This window comes from Eubalaena glacialis, chromosome 12 (genome assembly GCF_028564815.1).
Source record: "Eubalaena glacialis isolate mEubGla1 chromosome 12, mEubGla1.1.hap2.+ XY, whole genome shotgun sequence".
NCBI classification, from domain to species: Eukaryota; Metazoa; Chordata; class Mammalia; order Artiodactyla; family Balaenidae; genus Eubalaena; species Eubalaena glacialis.
Genome location: NC_083727.1, coordinates 27,115,662 through 27,139,739, shown reverse-complemented (window position 1 = coordinate 27,139,739; position 24,078 = coordinate 27,115,662). Strand labels below are relative to the sequence as shown.

The window sequence follows — 24,078 nt, the reverse complement described above, 5'->3', positions numbered from 1 at the left end:
CATTCTGTTTCTTTTTTAGAAATGAGGAATCAGTCTCAGAGATATTATATAACTTGTGCAGGGTCACACAACTACTAAATGGAATCAGGACTATGCCTGCTATCACATTGTTTTTTTTTTCATTAAGCTGAACTAGCTTTCTCACATGATCAGTTATTGTTTGTAATTTAATTTTGATGTAGATATACATATATTCAGGGTTTTTCATCTGGTCATTTTGTTATTTCCTCATAGTTTACACAATTGAAGGCAAACAGCATGTAAAACATTTAATCAGGGTTGACTTCGTGCAGCTATATGATATAAATCATTTTTGTAGTAATTCAGAGTATTATCTGTAGTAATCAGCGTAATTCAGAGTATAATCATTTTTGTAGTAATTCAGAGTATAATGACAAATTTTCTCAACTTGTTTTTTCCAAGGTGAAAAATATACCTTCGGATGGCCCTTTAAAATGTAATAAATGTAAAAGCTAAGATTTGAAAATTATCCATTTCAACTTGGTAGATTTTGCACACATTTAACAGTAAAACTATTACCATTTTGTTTCTTATAGAATATGCTGGTATAGGGTGCTAACTTTATTTACAAGAAACAAAGATTTTCAGGGCCTTTTCCTATCCTGAAGAAAAATGCACTGGATGTGTGTTTAATCACTGCTATGTTTGTCTTAGTGTGAGATTTAGATTTTCCTGCTTTGAGTAGAGCTGAAAACATTATCATAGTGCCTTATTTTTTTGTAGTTCATCACTTTTAGTAGGTCTTATGCATTATTATAGTACAAAAACAGTGTATATGTGTATATGATATATAGGTGGCAGTATCCTGATAGTGAAAGTGGTGTGTTTTCCCCTGACTTGTTGTCATGGGTACCGAGTATCCAAGTGGTGTGATGGAAAGTGATCAAGTCTTCCTCTTTCACCAGGCGATCAGACTTTGAGAATTTGGGATGTGAAGACAACAGGAGTCAGAACTGTGGTTCCAGCACATCAGGCAGAAATTCTGAGTTGTGACTGGTGTAAATACAATGAGGTACCCTGTCTGGTTCTATCCTGAGCTGCTGAGCCCTTCCTAATGTTGAAATGTTTTAGATTTTATTTTATCTTTGTTTATGTGGACTTTGATAGTGTTTATGGATCATTAAGTTAAATTCAGCCCCTTTCGTTTCTAATTGATGATTGTGAGTGACCTGCATTAGCATTAATTGGATTTAAGTGCACATAAAACAGGCTGAATAAGAAACAAATTCTCAAAAGTTCAATAGTGCAGCCTTACTTGTTTATTTGGGAAACTGCTTTACAAGTTACCTAACTTTTTACTTTATTGCTCTTAACCCTGCCAATTTGTATCATCTTTTGCTTTCATTTCTTGTTCATCTTGCTAGTGAGGCTGCTGAACTATTTGTAACTTGATTTTTAATTTGACAGTCCATCAGTTCTTAGAATTTTCTGTTTCATCTTCCCTTATAAGCCTAACCAAGCTTCATGTTTCTGTAAGATAGCAGTGTCCATTTGTAACTTTTTGCAGAGCTTCAGCTAACCATATGAGCATATGAATTAGAAATAGAAATGGATTAAATATGTGTTGATATGCTGTTTAAATATATTTATGTACCTGAAGTAGTCTGTTGACTATGACAAATAAGTATAACATATGCCTTGTTTTTCCCACTTTTGAAGTAATCAGTGAAGGTTAAGAGAACATTTTATCGGCTGAGTTCTTTAAATAGAAAGAAATAAAATAGATTTAAAAAATGTAGAACATATTCAAAATAATACTTGATTTTAATAAAATTTTCAGTGCTGATGACTACAGTTCAAATCACTCTCATGAATTTTCCAAATAGGAAAATGAAATTGTGGACTGTGTGTTATACTTTTGGGAATTCTAAAAAAGTTGCTGATATATACTTCAGAGTAGTTTAAAACTTTTTTTAAAAATCATTGCAGCTTTTTTTCAGATGAGCTTATATTGAAGCGGAAAACATTCAGACAATGGATTACTGCCCTGGTTGATGTGGAATGGGGCTGAGTGTGGGCGCAGCTCTTGGCCTCTTCAGCCATGAACTCTGGGTTCACCTAGGGTGCTAGATAGCAGAATTTATAAAACCTGACTAGATAGGAGACTTACCACTTTCTGCATAAATTCTCAGATAGTGTTACATATTATATTAAGACATGGCCCATGAGAGTTGAGAGCAGTGATTGATTTAGAATTAGAAAAACATAAAAATTTTATTTATACTTTGCACTTTCATATATTTGTAAATTAGCAGGCCTCTTGCCTTTTAATTCTTGGTAGAAACCTCAGAGGATGCTGAAAAGAAAGGTGGGCTCATTTGTCAGGTATAATTTTTAAAATCTTATGTTCTTATTAATATTCCTAAAAGTAGATTGGAAAATCTACAATGCTGTTTGAGACTATGCCTTTTTCTGTTGTGTATAGTGTTCCATCATATGCCTAAAGCATATTGAGTTCCTTTTCTCTCAAGTCCTACTAGTTTTTGCTTTTTGATGTATATTTTGACTCCTTTCTATAATGTTATATAACTTTTCAAGAATGACTCCTGGGATCAGATTAAATAAATACCAGAAAATAGACACTGTTTCTAGTAGGAAAGCTTGGGTACTGCTTAATTGCAAAGATGTCACACTTTACTTTTCCCTGAATTGTTTTCAGAATTTGCTGGTGACAGGGGCAGTTGATTGTAGTTTGAGAGGCTGGGACTTGAGGAATGTACAACAACCAGTATTTGAACTTCTTGGTCACACCTATGCTATTAGGAGAGTGAAAGTAAGTTTTTATCTTTTCTTTTTATACATAGAACAAAAATATAATTAATGAAGTATATATAAAAGGTGTTTAGGGGATGGGGTTATTGATTCTTTTTTATGCATGTTTTTGTTATCCAATGAATGATAATGAATATTGAAAGCTAAAATTGGGTAAAATACTGGAATAATTATTGAATGAATTGTAATAATGTAGTCAAGCAGTACTTAGGATTAAATAAAATGTTTTTCTCATTCTGTCATCCCCATTCTACTATTCCTTTTAATATTTTTTAACTATAGTAATTTACTTTTAGTATTATATTCTTTACAATTTTTCATTCAGTGGGAAGATTTCTTTATTTTGTTGAAACTTGCACAGAGAGAGAGTTAATTCTTTATTTTCCCTAACATGATTGTATATATGAATGTTCTCAGAAGTTTAGGGTATAGACAGTTTTCCACTTTGTAAACAGCAGAGGATGAGGTAACTTTTTTCTGCTGATCCCCTCAAATTTGTCAGGTATAAGGTGACTTAAGTTAGTTTCCCAGCTTTTATTTAGGTAAATTTTGCTAAGTCACTGTGGAAAACATCTTATTAAGGGACATTTCCCAATTTCATTCTTTGTTTTTTACATTAAGGATAAAAAGGTACCTTTTTGATCTTTTCATTAAGATAATTATGTTATTCCTATTTAAAAAATTCTAAATTGTAGTTAATATTTTAAATTTTAGTGGTTACAACTCAACGTATGAGACACAGTGCCCTGATTTTTTTTTCATGGCATACAGATTTTAGTAGTTAAAAAATATTTTCTATATATATTTCACAGTGCTTCTGAGAATGAAATAGGGTAATGTAGTGAAAGTATTTTGCAAACTATAAAGAGCATTCAGATGTAATTATATTATGTGTATATAACTATTAAAGTACTGGTAAGAATAACATGGAAGAAATAAAATTGCAATGGGCAGCCTGGTGAAACATGTTTATTACTAAATATTACTTGTCTTTAAATTTGCAGTTTTTGACCTTGATATCATTTTCATTAGATGTGATATACAAATAACATAAAAATTATTTTAAAACTTTTAATATTTAAATGTTTATTTGATACTTGTGCTAATAGCAATCATAATATGTATTCACAAAATTGGTTAAGTTAGATGAACTTTAATTTATTATAATGTTCATGGGAATGACCTTATGAAGTAGCATGTTATAATTACAGTTAACCTCAAAAAGGGTTTTTTGTGTTTTTTTTGTAGTTTTCACCATTTCATGCTTCCGTGTTGGCCTCTTGCTCCTACGATTTTACTGTAAGGTACAGTGGCTTTTGATATGTTTCATTGTGAAATACCAAGTACCATTTGCATCTTTGCAGCTTTTCTGAAAGATAATATGTTATCTTACTAATATAAAAATAATCTGAGCTGGGCACATAAGAATATTTGCCACTGAGATTAATATTATATTTTTCTGTTTTTATGATCTGGCCACATATATGAGTAAATTCTTTACTATTTAAAGGTTAGCTTGATTGCTCTGTTTAAAAGCCTTTTTTCCTGACAGTTGTTCCTTGTAATATCTTCCTATGCTATAAATTGAATAGCCAGTATCTTTTAAATTTAAACTTTAAAAATTATGAAATTTTATTTCTTCAGTCTAATTATGTGAATCTTAAGGCTAAGATTGTTATATATGAAAAAAATCAGCATGAGTGTATGTATGTTTGTGAATATATGTATGACGGTGTATGTATGTGTATGCACATGTGTATCTATGTATTAATATGTGTATGTGTATCTCTAATCATGCCCCCAGTTCTGATCCCACACCACACAGGGTTCATTCTACTTTTTCTCCTTTTCCAGATTTAAAACTCCTGATTCTTATTATTCACAATATATTTACTTATTTGCTACCCTAGAATTCTCGGAAAGTAGTTGAGAAATCACTGTATATCAGTTCATAGAGATCTTTTTCATTCTGCATAATACTCCATTATGTAGACGTACTATAGTTTATTCAACTAGTCTCCTACATATGGGCATTTAGCTTGTTACAAATATTTTATAAATAAACAGTGCCACAATGAATAATAACCTTGTAAGTACATACGTTCACATCACTAGAGAATTAGCTTCAGAATATATTCCCAGATGTGGGATTGCTGGATTAAAAGGTAAACATATACATATATATATATAGTTTTGTTAGATATTACCAAATTCCTGTCCATAAGGAATATACCAGTTTCCATTCCAAGGAGCAGTGTTTGAGACTCCCTGTTTCTCTACCATCTAAAGATCATTGATTCTTTTTTTTTAAATTAATTAATTAATTAATTAATTTTATTTTTGGTTGTGTTGGGTCCTCGTTGCTGCACGCGGGCTTTCTTTTAGTTGTGGCGAGCGGGGGCTACTCTTCATTGCGGTGCATGGGCTTCTCATTGTGGTGGCTTCTCTTGTTGCGGAGCACGGGCTCTTGCCATGCAGACTTCAGTAGTTGTGGCACGTGGGCTCTAGAGCTCAGGCTCAGTAGTTGTGGTGCACGGGCTTAGTTGCTCTGTGGCATGTGGGATCTTCCCAGAGCAGGGCTCGAACCCGTGACCCCTGCATTGGCAGGCAGATTCTTAACCGTTGTGCCACCAGGGAAGCCCCAAGATCATTGATTCTTTAAGGGTTTCCAAGTTTGTGGTCATATCATCTATAAATATAGTTTTACATCTTCAATTCCAATTCTGATGCCCCTAATTGATTTATCTAATTGCATTGGCAGATACCTATATTACAGTGTTAAATAGTGTATAGAGGATGTCTTAATTCTTGTATTAGTAAAAATGCCTCTGGTGTTCCTTGTTAAAGGTAAGATGCTGACTTTAAGACAAAGTGTATATATTTATTTATCATGCTAAGAAAGTATGCATCAACTCCAGTTTTCTTGAGTGTTTTTTTTTTTTTTAGAATCAGGAATTGATCTTAAGTTTTGTTGAAGGCTTTTTCAGCATCTATGGAGATGATCATGATTTTTTTTTTTGAGCTATTAATACAATGTATTATATTAATGGATTGAACCAACCTTGCATTCTTAGACTAAATCCCTCTTGTTCTTTGTGTATCATTATCTCACTGTGGTTTTGGATTTTGTCTGCTAATATTTTGTTTAGAGCTTTTACATCAATATTTGAAGGTGATATTGACCTATATGTGTATGTGTACCTCTAATCATACCCCTCATTCTGATCCCACACCACACAGGGTTCATATAGGGGTTTTTTTCTGTTTCTTTTTTAAAATTTTTGCTTTGTGTATCAATGTTTTAATTGCTTCATAAAAAAGAATTAAGAAGTTTTTCTACATTTTCTAAGCTCTGGAACAATTTGTGCAACATGGAGGGTATTTGGTTTTTGGAGCATTGGTAGATTTTCCCTGTGAAACCATCCGGGAATGGTTCTTTTTGTGGAGTACTTCTTGGTAACTTTCTTTATTTCTTTTATGGAAATTTGTCTGTTTAAACTTTCTGTCTCTAATGCGAGTTTAGGAAATTATCCTTTGCTTATAGGTTTTCACATTTATTTATACGGATGTCTGTAGAGTCATGACTTTTTAATTTCTTCTGATTCAATGGTTATTTCACTCTTGTCATTTCTGATTTTGTATATATGTGATTCCTACTTTAAGTTATCTAATGGCATGTTTATTTTGTTATTTTTTCTTCAGCATACAAGATTTTGATTTATTAATGAAAACTACTGTTTTTCTATTCAGTACCTCATTAATTACTGCTTTTATCTTTATTTCCTTCTTGATACTTTCTTTTGGCTTACTTTCTTTTTCCAACTTTTGAGCTGGGAATTTACTTATTTTTATTGTTTCATTTTGTTAATAAAGTGTTTAAGGCTATGAATTTTCTTCTAGTTTTCATTTCAATTGTAACTCATAAATTCTGATATATAATTTTTTTCATTATCATTAAAAAAATGTGTAACTTCTATTTGTATTTCATCTTTCTCCCAAAAGTTGTTTAGTAGGAAGTTATTTAATTTCCATATGAAAGTGCCTTTTAATTTTTGAAAATTTGTTAATAATTTCTAGTTTTATTGTGATCAGAGAACACTGTTTTTAGTCATTCTGTTTTATGGAATATGTTGATTTTTTTGTGGAGGAGAACCTAATAAATGAATAAACCTAATCAATTTTTGTGAATGTTACATACGCAATTGAGAAGAAAGTATATTCTCTGTTATCACATTGTAAAGTTAAATATATAACCATAAGCTGTACTAATTGATTATGTTATTTGGATCTTCTGTATCCTTTCTTATTTTTGGTCCACTTAATCCATTTTGTACTGAGAATGGAATGTTAAAATCTCCTATTATCAGTGGGCTTCTATCTATGTCTCCCTGAATCTCTTCTAGTTTTGACTTCGTAAAGCCATATGCTGTATTATTTGGTGCATAGATATTTACAACATACATTTAGTGAACTGAGACTTTTAGCATCAAAGAGACTCTTTCTTTGACACAGTTAATTGCTTTTTAGTTTTAATTATGCTTTATCTCTTATTAGTATCATTGCCCCTGCTTTCATATTGTTCCCATCTTCCAGGTATACCTTTTTCCATACTGTTATTTTTAGTTTTTTTGAACCATGTTGTTTCCGGTATGTCTTTCATATAGAGCATATATTTGGGTTTTGCTTGGCAAGCTAAATCAAAAATCTTTTTATTATAATATGCAAGTTTAACCTATTCATATTTCTTGATAAAATGTGTTTGATAGCAAGTCTGTCATATTCTTTTATGTTATGATTATTATGTGTATTATGTTCTGTTCATTGTTTCTGTGTGTGGTGTATTTTTTGTTGTGCTTTGGGGTTTTTTTTTGCTCTTTTATTAAAAAATTTATATTTAGGTAAGTTTTTTTCTTTGTTTCAGTGGTTTCCTTTGGTCTTATAAATTTTGTAATGCTTTTATTCCCTTTATTTTGTTTTATTTAAACTTAAAAAAAAAAAAACCCCAAACAGTTCACCCACTTTTCCTTCTCCCCATCTGCTGCCTCTGGCAACCACCAATCTTCTGTTCTATCTGTGAACTTGTTTTTTGTTTTGTTTTGTTTTTGTTTTTGTTCATCCATGTTGTTGCAACTGGCACAATTTCATTCTTTCATTATGACTGAATAATATTCCATTGTATACATATGCCACAATTTCTTTATCCATTTGTCTGTTGATGGACACTTTGGTTGTTTCCATATTTTGACTATTGTAAATAGTGCTGCAAGGAACATGGGGATACATATATCTTTTTGTGTTAATATTTTTGTTTTCTTCAGATAAATACCCAGAAGTAGAATTGTTGGATCATATGGTATTCTATTTTAAGATTTTTGAGGAACATCTGTACTGTTTTCCATAGTGGCCTCACCAATTTGCATTCCCACCAACAGTGCACAAGGGTTCCCTTTTCTCCACATCCTTTCCAACACGTAACTATTTCTTGTCATTTTGATAACAGCCATTGTAGTTTTGATTTGCATTTCCCTAGGTTAATGATGTTGAGCAACTTTTCATGTACCTGTTGACTGTCTCTATGTCTTCTTTGGAAAAATGTCTGTTCTGATCTTCTGTCCAATATTAAAATTGGATAGTTTGGTTTTTTGCTATTGAGTTGTGTGAATTCTTTATATATTTTGGATATTAGCCCTTCATCAGATACATGATTTTTAAATATTTCCTCCCATTCAGTAGGTCACCTTTTCATTTTGTTGATGGTTTCCTTTACTGTGCAGAAGCTTTTCAGTTTGGTGTAGTCCTACCTGTTTCTTTTTACAATACCAGTACCATACTGTTTTAATTACCATAGCTTTGTAATATAGTTTGAAATCAGGGAGCATGATGCCTCCAGCTTTATTCTTCTTTCTCAAGATTACTTTGGCTATTCAGGGTCTTTTGTGGTTCCATACAAATTTTAGGATTGTTTGTTTTATTCTGTGAAAAATGCCATTGGAATGGCCATCAAACTCAATAGTAAAAAAGCTAAAAATTTTTCCTCTAAAATCAGGAACAAGACAAAGGTGCCCACTCTTGCCACTTTTATTCAACATAATATTGGAAGTCCTAGTCAGAGCTATTAAACAAGAAAAAAAAAATAAAAGGCACCCAGATTGGAAAGGAAGAAGTAAAATTGTCATTATTTGCAGATGACATGATATTGTATCTAGAAAACCCTAAAGACTCCATAAAGAATGTTAGAACTAATAAATTCAGTAAAGTTGCAGGATACAAAATCAGTACACAAAAATCTGTCGCACTTCCATATACTAATAATGAACTATCAGAAAGAGAAACTAAGAAAATAACCCCATTTACAATTGCATCAAAAAGAATAAAATACTTAGGAGTAAATTTAATAAAGAAGGTGAAATACCTGTTTATTGAAAACTACAAGAAATTAATGAAAGAAATTAAAGAAGACACGAAGAAATGGAGATATGTTCTGTGCTCACGGATTGGAAGAATTACTATTGTTAAATTGTCCATACAACCCAAAGCAATATACAGATTTAATGCTATCCTTATCATTAGTCACTTGTTTTTCAAAAAATTTAACCATTTATTATCTGGTTTGTGAGTTTTTAATGGTATTTATTTTAACTCCTACTTACTGCATGTACAATAACCGATGAGCTTATTTTACCTTCCTTTTTTTTACCCTCCCTTTTGCATCAAATTTTGAGTTGTTTTATTTATATTTTGTTAGAACATATCACATATAACATGTAATACATATCATATTATATATTATTCTTCCACTCTTGTTTCCAATTTTGTTTTCATCTTAGATACATAACTAAATATATTAAATGCTCATCATCAATCTTTTTGCTAAAATTTCCTCATCATGTTTTAGTTTGATGAAGTTTGTATTCTAGTAAGTTCCTCAAGAAGGGCTCATGGGTACAGACTTCTCAGGAGCTCTCGCATATTTAAAACTATTTCTCTGTAGTCTCGATGCTTGAAGGATAGCTTAGCTGAATATGAACTCCTTGATTTACATTTCTTTCCTATAGGGACTCCAATTAAACATAAATTGAATCTCTCTTACTTGTCTTCTATATCAGATACTTTCTCTCTGACACGTTTTTAGTCTCATTTTCATTCCTTGGTTATTTTTCTCCTGTCTTTGATGTCCTTATATTTTTGTGTAAATTTATTCTTTGAGCACCATGTAGTTTTGTCTTCATTTCTGATATGAATTTGCCATTTTTCTTCTATTTCTTTCTTGTGTCCAGTTAGCTCTATTTCACTTTTTCCTGTTTTTGTCCACTTCTTTTCTTTGTTTTTGAATTCTTGATTGTAAGGGGAAAGCTCTATACTTCTGACATCAGATGTATGTGGAGTTTTCCCACACCAAGAAATTCTCCAATTCTCAGCAGACACCAGTGGTGTGTCCTACAAAGTAAACTCAATTCTAATTCTATCTACCTGGAGATAACATCAGATCCCACAGATTAAGAGCTCAGTTCCACTAGACTGCCCTTACTTCAGATGCAAATTGCAAGCCTAGATTGTCACCTGTACTTCTGACTGACTAGCTGTAAATTGGGGTTCCCAAGAGCCCCTCCTCAGGTTTGATAATTTGCTAGAATAGCTCACAAAGCTCAGGGAAACATTCACTGTGTGTACTAGTTTATTGTAAAAGATATTATAAAGGATAAAAATGAACAGCCAGATGAAGAGGTACAGAGGGTGAGGTCTGGAAGAGTCCTGAGTGCAGGAGCTTCTGTCTCCATGGAATTGGAGTGCCCCACCCTGCCAGCACATGGGTAAGTTCACCAACCTTGAAGCTCATCAAATCTTGTTCAAGAGTTTTTATAGAGCTTAATTTCCAGCCCTCCCTCTTCTCTGGGAGTTCAATGAATGGAGCTGAAAATTCCAGCCCTCTAATCACATGAGACTATGTAAGGACTCCATCCTAAGTCACCTCATTAGCATAAACTCAGGTGTGTTCCAAAGGGACTCCTTATGAATAACAGAAGACATTCCTATCATTCAGGAACTTCCAGGGGTGTTAGGAGCTCTGTGTCAGGAACTGCGGACCAAGATCAAATATATTTCTTATTATACTACACTGATCTAGGTCAATTATTTTTCCTTCCTGTCCCCAGATGCTTGTTTAGAGATATTAATTCAGTTTAGAATGTTATATTACAGTTTTTCTTACACTTTGCTATTTATTTTTTTGAGGTGGTCTTTTGTCAGGTGAAATGTTTGAGTTTATGGTATCCATTTTATTTTTATGTTTTTTTAAAAATAAATTAAGACTTTATGTGTTTCTGCATATCCATGTACAGGACTGATGGTTTGGGATTAGTACCTTTCCTTCCTTTTAATCCTCTTTTCCCTTAAACTATTAACTTCCTAAAATAACTCCTTGTGTCCTATGTACTTTAAAATCTGTACTCTATTCTATGCTAGGCTTTTTTCAGTATTTTCACTCATAGGATGGGCTTTTTCTTTCTGGTGGTGGCTCTAAATCAGTTTTAGACCTTATCCTAGCTCTTCCCTGTTCTATTCAGTTTTTCCTAAATTGCCCTTGCTGTCTAATAAAGCTTAGATCTGGAACATGGGAGAATGCACATTGGGATTCTGGGGGATTTTTTTGTTTTGTTTTGTTTTTTTACATGTAATTACAAGTTTGGATGTGTTGAAGCCTGAGTTTTATATAGTTTTATTTGTTCTTTTTGTTGTTCTGTATTGGTTTTTGTGAGGATACACTAAGAGGTTTGGATGTACATGGCCTCATTGCTTCAAACTACCCAGAATTCCTCTCCCCTTTACTTCTGAGTCAGTATTTGATATGGCAGAAGCTATGTAACTTTGTTAGTGTAGAATGTAATTCTAACAATAAATTACAACAATGCCTTGGGAGAAATTACATGCTCTAACTTGGTTTTTTTGACTGATCCATTACAAGCAGACAGACAAACTGGGAAGTATAATCACACTGTCTTCCAGCTCTCAGTTAAAAGGGTACCATAACCAGTTTTTTTCTTTAATAGTCTGTATAAAATAGTATGGAGTGATTATAGAATTTTTAGCATGGGAGCCAAAAAATGGCAACCTGGCAGACAGGAAGAAAACTTATCAGTTGTTCACCACCCACCCCAATCTTTTCCAAAGTGCATCTCTGGAGCTAGATCATTGGCTGGAGGTTAGGGCTGTAAATATGGCTTTGAAGACCATTAACTTACTGATGGTTTGGTCCATAGGAATGCATCAATCAAAGGGCGATAAGTTTAGAGAAAGAAAAGCAAAAAAACAAAAACAAAACAAAACAAAAAAACTATCTTCAAGAGGGAATTAATGTTGGAAGGAAGAAGGGAACAGCCCATCCAAAACAGGAGGAGACCCCAGAACTTGCAGTATGTCAGAGAAACTGCCGGCGAGGATGTAAACCAGATGTGGATGGCCAGTAATGTGAGATCCTCCAGGTAGGCTGAGCAAGATGAAGAGTGAACTTGGAATTCTCTCTTACATAGTGTCACCTGTGGGCTCAAAAGGGATTTCCAAATATAGAATCTAGTTCTCGGATTTCAAAGTCTTTTCTGGTGTTTAAAACTGATTGCCAAAGTCTTGACAACTGAGGTGGGAGCATTAATCTTTTGACGTCTTAAATCCATTTCACTGTTCTGTTTCTAATTAAAGGGGAAAACCTAGTGACTACTTATTCTTTCTTTTCAGAATTGTCAGTATGATCTTAATTCTACTGACCACTCCCTGTTTTATCTATATACTTAAGTATCCTAAAACACCCAGTTGGGAGATGCCTTACCTTTGTTGATGTAGGTTTAACTCGGGAATATGTTAAAACTGGGCTTTTGAATGCAAACTGCAGTACTCTAAAATCTTGTAGGTACCTAACTATGCTCAGAAATCATTACAATTTTTGGCTCAGCATCTTAATATTCCCTCCACTTTTTATTGAAGTATAGTTGATTTATAATATTATATTAGTTTCAGGTGTACAACATAGTGATTCAGTATTTTTATAGATTTTTTTCTCTCCACTTTTAAGAATTAGGCTTTGATTCTTTCCTGAATTCTGAGCAAGACTGGAGATTGGGGGATAGATGTTTAGTGCTTCTGGGGAGAGAGAGATGGCTTAGGTCATGGTTCTATGACATACTACAAGATCAAAAGCATCACAGCTAGATTTGTAAGCATTTGGAAAAATTGAGATTATAATTAGGTAATATGAGATCTTAAACATAGTCGAAAAAGACTTCAAATAGGCAATTTTTCTATATAACTTAGAGTTCAGGTTTCTTTACTATGTAAAATGGAATTAGTAATATCTGTCCTCATAAGCTTGCAAGGTGATTATAAGAACTGCATAAGAGAACATACTTGAAAATACTGTGCTAATTCTTTATTTCGGTTTCCAACCTTTGCTTCTCTTCTCAAGCCACCATCCCCCCAGCCCTATTCCCTGCACTTTCAGCAAACAACCTTATCTCTCTTTTAAAAAAAAATAATTGTAGGATGCAAGCACAGATTATCTATTTTCACTGCAAGCCTGTAAACTTATTTAAATCTATACCTATCCGTTCCTCCTCTGCTATTCAGAAGCCTTGCACATGAGTGCTCTTAACCCCATACACTTCTGTGTCCTTCAGCACTTTGTTCCATTAAATTACCTCTTCTCTCTGTTATATCCTCAGTCTCCAACTCTCTACTGACTTTCTCCTCAGCCTGTAACTTCTTCCTTTATCCTGTATTTTCCTTTAACTTTTCTTTCCTTCTTAGCCAAGCTTTTAGTGTCGCCTTAAGCTCCATTCACCAAGGCCATAAAAGCTCTGCAGTCCTAGGGTGCTCTGCTTGGAGGTCTTACCCCATATCATTTGAATCTATAAAATGGATCCACATCACTGATTAAACAGGGCTAATTATCTTGAAAAGATTTTTATACTTTGGCTTTTGAAGTCATTTGGCAATGAGTGGCTCACTTATGAGTGATTATGATTTCTTGGCAATTATTATGCTTACTTAGGAATTTTTGTGAAGTAAAAAACTCTTACTTAAAAATTGTTTTCAAATGGAATGAAATGTTTAATACAAAACTTATCAGTTAATAATGTTAATTTATATACATTTAATTAAAAATTGATTTTAATTTTCAGCTCTTAGACATTTTTGTAGACCCTTGAAAGCGTATAGTCCTAGGCACTTATGGCTATATGTCCATTTACTCCTAAGCCCACAGCTGGCTTTAGCCACACTTCTTTACTGAAATTGTTCTGGCAAAAGCCATCATTGACCTCAGTAATACCACATCCAGTCCACTTCTCAGCACCTGTCGTACTGGACCTCGCTGCTGTATTTCAAATTGTTGATCACACCTTCCTTCTTGAAACTCCTTACGCCAGGGATTCCATGTTCTTCTTCTTTTTTTTTTTCTCATCCTCCCTGACCCTTCCTTTTTGTACTTCATCATGGAATCTCTTTCTCTCCCCCTTAAACTTGGCAGACTCTGGCTTAGTACTTTTTTACATGTCCATTCTAAGTGATAATGCCCACCTGCCTTTTCCAGCTCTGACCTCTCTTGAGAGCTTCAGGCCTGCTTATTCAGCTCTATGCTGGATGCAGGCACCTAGTGTCCAAACAAGCATCTCACACTGAGCTCTTTATTTCTTCCCTTCCTTCCCTCTGCAAGGCTTGCTTATTTATCTACATTATTTGTCTCAGTTAATGAGAACAGTATCTCTAGTCAAGTCTGAAACCTGGAGTTCTCCTTTTTTCCTACAAAATTGGTAAACATTTTCCCAGTATGAAGTGGAGTAAGAAAACTTAAACCAAATTGCTTCACTGGCAGTATATAGAAGCGACATCATTTTACTTCCAGAAATAGGATTTTAATTTTAACATACATTATAGCTACTATTACTGTTCCACCTTCATACTAAATGTAACTGGGGCTACTAATCGTATATTCCAATGTAGGATTATCAAAGACTTTCTTATGCAAAGGAAAATGAATAGAAAAAAGAAAACAAAATGATTTGAAAAACTTTAATTTTTGAATGTATGTGTATTTGTATGCATATTTGTAACTCATCACATGTTGAAAATATGACTTTTAATTGTACTAATGCCTTGTGTGAGTTTAGTCTCTCATTACTTTTGTGTGGTGACCACTCATTAGAAAGGTCAGAAAAGGTGCATTTTGGGTAGATTTTTACACCATGTGATATGAGTTAAATTTATCTTCTGAAGAATTTTAAATCTCAGTGGATTGATGATATTTTTAGTGGCAGAAAAATTATTTTAAAACAAAAAAGATTTGAGACGTAAGACCAACAGTAACCTGTTTAGTTTTTAGCACTGATAATTATACAGATATCACTCTAGATTCTGTATGGCTAGTTTTTGTAACGTAAACTCTTCAAATATAAGTTTTCATTTACTTGCTAATTTATATTTTGTTTAGTTTTTTAAGCTTTTAAAATAGTTTATATGGTGGGCATTATATCAAAACCGACACTATGATGGATATTTTAGTTTCATAAATTGCAAGTTCCATATTTTTTTACATGGATATATTATCATATCTAATAGGGAAAATCTTTAAGTCCTTTACCTGTATAGTAGTTCATTATGCTTCATCAAGTAAGTAATAAAGATCTAGAAAGTAATGTATAAAACAGATTTGAAATTATTTTGTATGGTTTAGGTTAAATAAAAATTCCAACCTTTTGGAAAAAATACCAGAACTCTCTTCAGCTGATGGGCAATATATTCTGTAAAAATAGACATTGGTTCTTTCTAAACTTCACTGAAGATAGTACTAAATTTAAAATATTTCAGAGTGGATTATTTCCATTCTTTTATGGATGTTATCACCATAGGTTTTAGCATATTATCTTTCTTCCGATGTACTTTCCATTAGGTTACTGCTTCTTCTGTCAAGCCGTGTTTGCTGTACCAGCCACACCTAAGTATGATTTGAGTTCTAAGTGCTAGTGTTTGGTGTTATACCAAGTAGATCATTTCATAAACACAGGCAGAAATCGACAAGCCAGGTATATATGACAGCCAAACAAAAATAAAAGCTGCTATAATTATGTTTCTTCATTAGGAAGAATATTTTGTCTCTTCCATGTTGTAGCAAATATTTTTCAGATAAAGATATAACTTTCATAAATTGCTAAAGCTAAAACGATTAGTTTAGCCTCAAGCTGAGTAACACTCTTCTGTTTCATGATACTTTTATAAATATTCTAACCTTTAAGACATTTTAAAATCAGTGGTCTTTGGTAATAATAAACCAAATAGCAGGGTTTTTTTTTTAGACTTACAGATTTTTTTGGGGCAAGAAAAATATGAAGTGAATTTTAATTCCAATGTTTTCAAACTGTACTCATCTACAGCTTGTATGATGTGAAACTCTTTGCCCATACCAGCAATTTTAATGTTTCCAACTCAACTGTTAAGCTCCTTTTTGGATATAAAATGGTACAGCTGTACTCTGCTTTAAAATTCAGGCATATTTTACAGAATGGCTGTTATCTGTCAGCCATTGTGGTAGACAGTTTGGAATATCTTGCTGAGGAAATGATAAAAGCAAAGGCTTAAAGAGAAATAGAAACACACAAAGGAACCCCGAGCATGTCAGTTGTGTTGGCGTAGTGGGAGATATGTAGTCACAAAAATAGATGTGGGGTAGTGAAAGATACATGTTGAAGGGACTAACTGTGGGTTGGCACATTCCCGGGTAACACAGGAGTTAGGGCCACAGACTGCCAGACTGCCTGTAACTCTCTGTATAAGCTTGAACAAGTTATTTTAAAACTGTGTGGCTCAATGTCCTCATCTGTAAAATGGAGATAACGATAGTACCTACTGCATTAAGATTGCTGTGAGGATTAGGTGAGTTAATATATACAAATTCTGGCACATAGTAAATGCTATATAAGTGTTTGCTACTATAGTCATTATTATTATCGCCAGAATGGATGGTGACAGAAGAGCATCTCTGTGGGGCTGAGGCCCATTTCAGCTCTAGTCTTCAAGGGTAAGATAATTTTTATTTTACGACAACAAAACAGGCAGCCTCAACCTGGCCTTTTGTTGGCCCCTGCCTCCTTGGAGTTCAGTTTCTTAGTGACAGTGTGAAACTTGTTGTCAGCATGTTCTCCAGTACATAACTTTTACATTCATAGTTCTAGCTCTGAGTTCTAAAAATATAAATACAAGTTAAGAGTATTTTATCAATGCTTCTCTTGTGTGTAGATCTGATAATGACACCATTTGAGTTTATTAACAATTTATTATTCAACATAAAACACAGTGAGGGCTGACCAGTGGTGTGCTGATAGATATTTAACAACCAGCTCTTTAGGTGGGTCGGGGGAGCCTGATGTGTAGTGTTTGAGATAGGAGTTCAGTGCTGTCAATACCCCCACCAGGGCAGTATCAAGCTACCTGTGTGTTATGATGTCAGTAAACATGGGATCGGGAAGAGATGTGCGCATCCAGCTCTCACAAGCCAGAATGAGCTGGCTCCAGCACTCTGCTGGGGCTGGCCCTAGACCTAGATGCTTACTATCTTAATAATTATTGATTTTTTAAAAACTTCTGTAATTATATGTGCATATATCTACATTTTCATTGAAAAATGTCTGGAAAGGAAAGGTATACACCAGGTAAACTTTACGTAAGCATTCTCTACCTCCTCTCCTTTCAGGGGCTTTCTGCCCCCTTGGCAGAATGTTTTTTCCCTTCAGTGCATCTTAGATTTCTAGAACTTTCACATTGTCTCCATGGGCTTCTAGAAGAACATTCTTACCCATTTAATTATATGGAGGTAAAAGGGCTTAAGGCTTAACGTGTATGTTTTCCTAGTTACACTTTAAGTTACACCTTCAGTAGTTCTTAGTGGGGACATATTTGATTTTGTGGCAATGGTGGAAGACAATACTGGCATTTGGTGGGCAGGGACCAGGCATAAGGTCCTGCAGTGGCAATGACAGTCCCTACAGTTAGGAATTGGCTCCCCTTCCTCCAGTGTCAGAAGTGCCCCGATTGGATTGGATTTCAGGCTGTCGGAACACTGAGTGGGATAGGGCCAAGAGGAGATGAGTCTTTATTATGCCAAAAATCCTTCCACATCAATATCTGTTCTTACATTTAACTTCTTAGTTTTGGTTACCTGGGTCTAACTTATATTTTCACATAACACTACTGTGGGGCGTGTGCTCATTTTATACAGAAGACAGTTGACTCAGAGAGAGAGAAAGACTGGCTGATGTCACATAGAGCCAACTTGAACCTAGATCTTCTATTTCCAGTCTTTTTATGTTACTTGATACCTGAAAACATCTTGTAAGCCTAGGGCTCTTATATTTCTGATCGAAATTGCTGAAAACAAGCAGAATCACTAAAAGACTCAAGTCATGTTGTCTGTAGTTTATTTTTAGATAGCTCAGCAGATATTATTTTATATGCGTATGTGTAGAGAGAGAAAGATAAAGCAAATGTGGCAAAATTTTAACAACTGGTAAATCTAGATGAAGGGTATATGGATGTTCAGTATATTATTCTTTGAATTTTTCTGTGGGTTGGTAATTAAAATAAAAACATTTGAGAGAAAAATAAGCTGTATTTGCTCATGTAAAATAAGATGCTGAAAATGTTTCTTACTATCAATACCTTTAAATTAATTATTAAATGTGATATTTAATTATAATGTTTAATTGTAAAATAAGATAAATAGCTTTATTATGTTGCATAAGTGTGAAAATGGCCTTTAGGTGGATTGTAGTAAATTTAGAAGCCTAACAAAGCAGCAGACACAGAAATACCTTTTATCTTTGTCGCATTTACTCTCGTGGGATTTGCCTTTATACAGTAAGTGTCTTTACTTTGGTGTGCATGATGGGCTTTTTTTGATCCTTATGATTATTAGCACAGAGATTTCCACGAGCAGATACTTCTTTTTCTTCCCCTTCCCCATAAAAAAAGGTCAGCCAAAGTAAACAGATAGTATAGCTGAATATGTACTCTGTCTCACAAACCTTTCATTTCAACTTTACCTAGTCCCCCTTACTCACAAAAAAAGGTCAGTTAAAGTAAATAGATAAGAAATGTGGCTGAATGTGAGCTCCTGTGCAGGCTTCAAATGATCATTTTACTTCATCTTTTAAGATAGTTGCTTTTAATTCCTCTACATTTGTTCTTCAAACCACAAGAAATTGTGTGGCTAATGATATGATACTAACTGTTAATATTTGTGGGAACTACCACTGTATTCTTAAAATGATCCAAGAGTTGTTTAATGTTCCATGCCTTTCAGAGATCTTAGATACAAATGTCTTTGTAACTCTATCACATTTTTTGCTTTGTAGCAAAGGTTCAGTAAACCTCATCACTGATATTAAGAAAGCATCTTAATGTAGTCGTCTTTGGTTTCTTTTTTAACAATGAGAACATTTGCATTCACACCTTTGTTTAATTCTTGCAAGGATATTTTAGTACCAAATATGTTAATAAAGCATGTTGCCTGATTACAGGGTAGGACTTATCTGTTTCCTTGTTTTGTCCCTGGCATCCGGGGCATGGATATACTAAATAATTGTTTATAAATATAAGTGAATTTAAATTATATGAAAATTTATGATATCCTTTGGTCACTCTGATCTTAAAGGCCTGCAAAAGATTGTATTTAAATGAGGTTTTCACTTTAATTACGTTTGAAGTAGTAATTAATAAAACCAAATTTAAAACGGAAAGTCCTACTGAGATAAAATGATATTTTTCAAGGAGAAAACTTGCTGTTCTCTTGTATTTAAGTCAGTAATGACTAGATTGTAAAATTTTACTGTTGAACAAAACTTGGAATCTTTTATTGGTATCCTAATTGTTAACTAAAGTTACAGAAAGATATTTTTATTTTTTTCTACAATCAATTGTAATATGCACTTTGCTGTTAAATCTCTTTAAGCTTTATATTCCTAATGGTTAAGATATTTGTAGGTATGAACCAGTAATTCCCAAGTTCGTTGATACGTCCGCAAAGATTTTTTCCATTTGACTTGTTTAAATTAGAAAATTCTTAAGGTAATTATTCTCATACTGGAAATATCTTTTGATGAAGTGAAGCATAACTTTGCTAGTTAAATGCCAGGTGAAAAATGAAAATAATTTCCTATAAAATGAAACCACATACATTAATTAGAAAAAATGTGTAAGACTTTGGATTTTAAATACCTTGATTTATAACTGCAGAACATTTTTCAGAATTATTTAGTACTAACATTTTTCTTTAAGAATCACATCAAATCCATGTCTAATTCAAAACCTAATGCAAGCACATGAAGAAATAGATCTAAAAGGAGTGAGGACGCTGGTCAGAATGGCCATCATCAAAAAATCTACAAACAATAAATGCTGGAGAGGGTGTGGAGAAAAGGGAACCCTCTTGCACTGTTAGTGGGGATGTAAATTGATACAGCTGCAATGGAGAATAGTATGGAGGTTCCTTAAAAAACTAAAAATAGAACCACCATATGACCCAGCAATCCCACTACTGGGCATATACCCTGAGAAAACCATAATTCAAAAAGAGTCATGTACCACAATGTTCATTGCAACACTATTTACAATAGCCAGGACATGGAAGCAACCTAAGTGTCCATCGACAGATGAATGGATAAAGAAGCTGTGGCACATATATGCAATGGAATATTACTCAGCCATAAAAAGAAATGAATTTGAGTTATTTGTAGTGAGGTGGATGGACCTAGAGTCTGTCATACAGAGTGAAGTAAGTCAGACAGAGAAAAACAAATACCGTATGCTAACACACATATATGGAATCTAAAAAAAAAAAATGGTTCTGAAGAACCTAGGGGCAGGACAGGAATAAAGATGCAGATGTAGAGAATGGACTTGAGGACACGGGGAGGGGGAAGGGTAAGCTGGGACAAAGTGAGAGATTGACATGGACATATATACGCTACCAAACGTAAAATAGATAGCTAGTGGGAAGCAGCTGCATAGCACAGGGAGATCAGCTCGGTGCTGTGTGACGACCTAGAGGGGTGGGATAGGGAGGGTGGGAGGGAGACGCAAGAGGGAGGGTATATGGGGATATATGTATACATATAGCCGATTCACTTTGTTATACAGCAGAAACTAACACAACATTGTAAAGCAATTATACTCCAATAAAGATGTTTAAAAAAAGAAAAAGGCCACTCTGGGAAACTGTAAAAATAAATAAATAAATAAATAAAAGGAGTGAGGAATGTTAAGCCTTAGCTTAATGCAGTAGAAGTCACCGCTTTGAACTCTGAATTGTGCTGATTAGTTCCAACAGAAAATTTATGGATTTTGTCAGTTAATTTGCATTATAATTTAAAAAGTCTGTTGTGCAGTGTCAAAAGGCAACTGAGTGGATTTTGCTGTATATATTTATACAACATCTAATGTAAATGTTGCTTTGCCTCATCTTCCATAGTAGGAAGTCAGAAGATAAAATCTGAAAATGAAAATAATCAATGAATTATGTGTGCGTATTATTTAGAAAATATGGACTAAAATATCAGAAGAAACAGCTAAAAGAATTTAAAGTGATTGCCTCTGAGGTGAAGGGCTGAGGAGGTACAGCAGGAAGCGGCTGCTCTTTGTCATGAACCTTGTAGAAGTAATGGACTCTAATCTGTGCAGTTATGGTTTTTTAAAAAAAGTTATAGAGCAGGGAACCTCAGTGTTTTCCTCTCTTAGTGACTTGCATGCATAGTCTCTTTATTTAGATCAATGGGGTACTACCTGTCAGCTGTTAGTAGTTTACTCTGTCCCCTGAGAACTCAGGGATAAATAATTCACCCTTGAGGGCTGTCCTGAAACCCCAGGGTACAATGTGGGAATACTAAATGTTCTAAAACTGAATTCTTAGAGATTTGACCTAATAGAATGAACTATATGGAGAATAAAAACCAATTATTAATCTGTTTTCATCTTAAACAAAACTCAGCAGCGTCCCTTTTCTTTCTTCACAATTAGATCGTGTGTGTGTGCGCGCGCATGTGTGTGTAAAACAGTAACCATCTTGAACTAGCTTCAGTAGAAAAGGGGAATATTTCTCAAAATATGGGATCCCTCAGAGTCCAAGGGTAGGAGTGTAGCAGAACCTAAGGAAAGTACTGAAACTGCTTTACTCCAAATGCCTGCTTCATCATTCCTCCTCTTTCTGCAGACTGATTTTTTTTTCCTGTTTTTCCCTTAAGCTTTCATGTCCAATCACCGGAAAAGAAACAGAATTACTTGGTCTGCTCTGTCTCTGTTTTTCTCTGTCCCACCCTTATTTGTGTCTGTCTTCTTCCCCTCACCCCCTTCACTGTATCCATCCTCCTCTGAGGAGAGAGTTGTTCAACAAAGGAGATCCTTGTAATCTGTGCAGACATTTCACAGCCTGATAACCCAAGTGGGTTTATTCACAAATGCTTAGCTGCTGAGGTGAAGACATTAAGTATTTCATGGTGATAGAGCTAATCAATGACCAGAGCACAGGCAGGCGGCTGCTGTGAGTTCAGTGTTCTTCAGCACTGAGGTGTGGAGTGAGGTTCTACTGGAGCCTCACCTGATCACGTTAATCACGTCATTGTCTGTACTTCTGTGAAATGCTCTTCGGTTCCAGGTAGTTACATGTTGGCACCAGTTACAGTTGAGATGTACCTAGACTATTCTTATCCCTGAGATACTGATACTACTTCACGAGTAGATAGCGTTCTTTTTCAGTTAGTTTCTTTTTTAGTCAGATATTTGTTTGGAACTTTACTGCGAAATTATTTCATGGTTCTTCAGTTTATACCCGTAAGCAGTAAACAAACCCAGTGTGAGTTTTTCTTTTTTCCTTTATCTCCTCTTGTTGAGGTGTGGCATTCTTCAGAAAGTCATCTGCATCCCTATGGATCGCAGCCATAAATACTTCCAGAACAAGCCTTCCATCAGCTAATGGTTTTCTTTAATTTGCCAAAGTACTCTAGGCCTTGTGCTGTATGGTTCCTGGGCTTAATGTTTATTGTGACGAAGTAGAGTCAGCCCATCTAAAATACTGATCTAATTAAAGTCTTAATTGAAATATTATTATTAATTCATTTAGATAAAGAAGCTTAAGTCTAGAATTTTATCATATTTAACCCTGAAAGTTTGTAAATATGGTTTCCGGATAGCTGTAATTCAGTGTTTGAAAAGTCATCTGTGAAAATTGTTAAGTAATTCTTCAAAATTAATCATATATTCTTCATTTAGCAGGCAATTAGTATTTTTCTGTTTTAAACTTTATTTTGTTATTACCAGTTCCAAAAACAAACAGAAAACACAAATAACTCTCCAGTCTAATCATTCAAATAAAATGAGCATTAGCACTCAATAAGCATTTTTGAATTAATTAATGGAAGTTTACCTCTTTAAAAAATTGTTTTGATAGTCTACAATTTCTGTTTTTTTAATCCCCTCCAAAAGTGATACAGATGATAAAATAATAAGGCCATGATTTCATGTGTTCTACTCAGGGGGTTGTGACTTCAAAAGGATGGGAATCTCTGAGGTTACAAAAAGAGCTGATCAGTTGAGTGGTACCTAAGTTAGGAAGAGACAGCAAGGTAGATGAGAGGATGCAGTAAGTGCACATACAAAAATATTAGAAGAGAGAAAGGAAGATTCCTATGCTTCTTGCCATGGGAATGCAGATTTATTCCAATTCATGATTTCCTTGGGGTATTGGTTTTGAATGTAAATTGGCAGGCTAATGGAGTCTTGGTGTGGGCTTTGGTTTATGAAATTTTCTATGGAGTTTGAGGAGTTTGGGGGAAGCCTGACTTGGTCCAGTTCATTTGAATTTTCAGGATGTTAATCAAAACCACCTGAAGAGTCCCAGATCCTTCCCAGCTATATTCCAGATTCCCTGGCATGGCCCAGGCCTAGAGAAAAAGGGAATGGGAGCATCTTTCGGTAGAATGTACTGGACTTGAAGCCAGTAGTGTCTCGTGCCTTGGGGCTGCTGTTAATTAGTTATGTCACCATGAATTGCTTAATTTCTTTGACCATATTCTCCTCATCTCTGAAGTGAGAATAATTATACCCTGTATATCTACCTTGAAAAGTTTTTGTGCTGATCAAAAGCAGTACAAGAGAATGAGAAAGCACTGTGTAAACTGTGTCAGTCTTTGTTGCTGAGGATGGATTGGGTAAAGTGAAGGAGTCAGTTTTGGATCGTCTTTGTTCTTTATTATTGGT

At 34.2% G+C, this 24,078-nt stretch overlaps 1 protein-coding gene across 1 annotated transcript in view; it reads left to right on the top strand.

Annotated features, from left to right (window-relative positions):
- Positions 1-24,078, top strand: part of PEX7 (peroxisomal biogenesis factor 7) — a 90,033-nt gene that overhangs the window by 37,395 nt on the left and 28,560 nt on the right. The window contains exons 6-8 of the mRNA XM_061207171.1: positions 927-1,033; positions 2,681-2,794; positions 4,042-4,097. Of these exons, the coding sequence (XP_061063154.1) occupies positions 927-1,033; positions 2,681-2,794; positions 4,042-4,097 (277 nt within the window). The remainder of the gene's footprint in view (positions 1-926; positions 1,034-2,680; positions 2,795-4,041; positions 4,098-24,078) is intronic.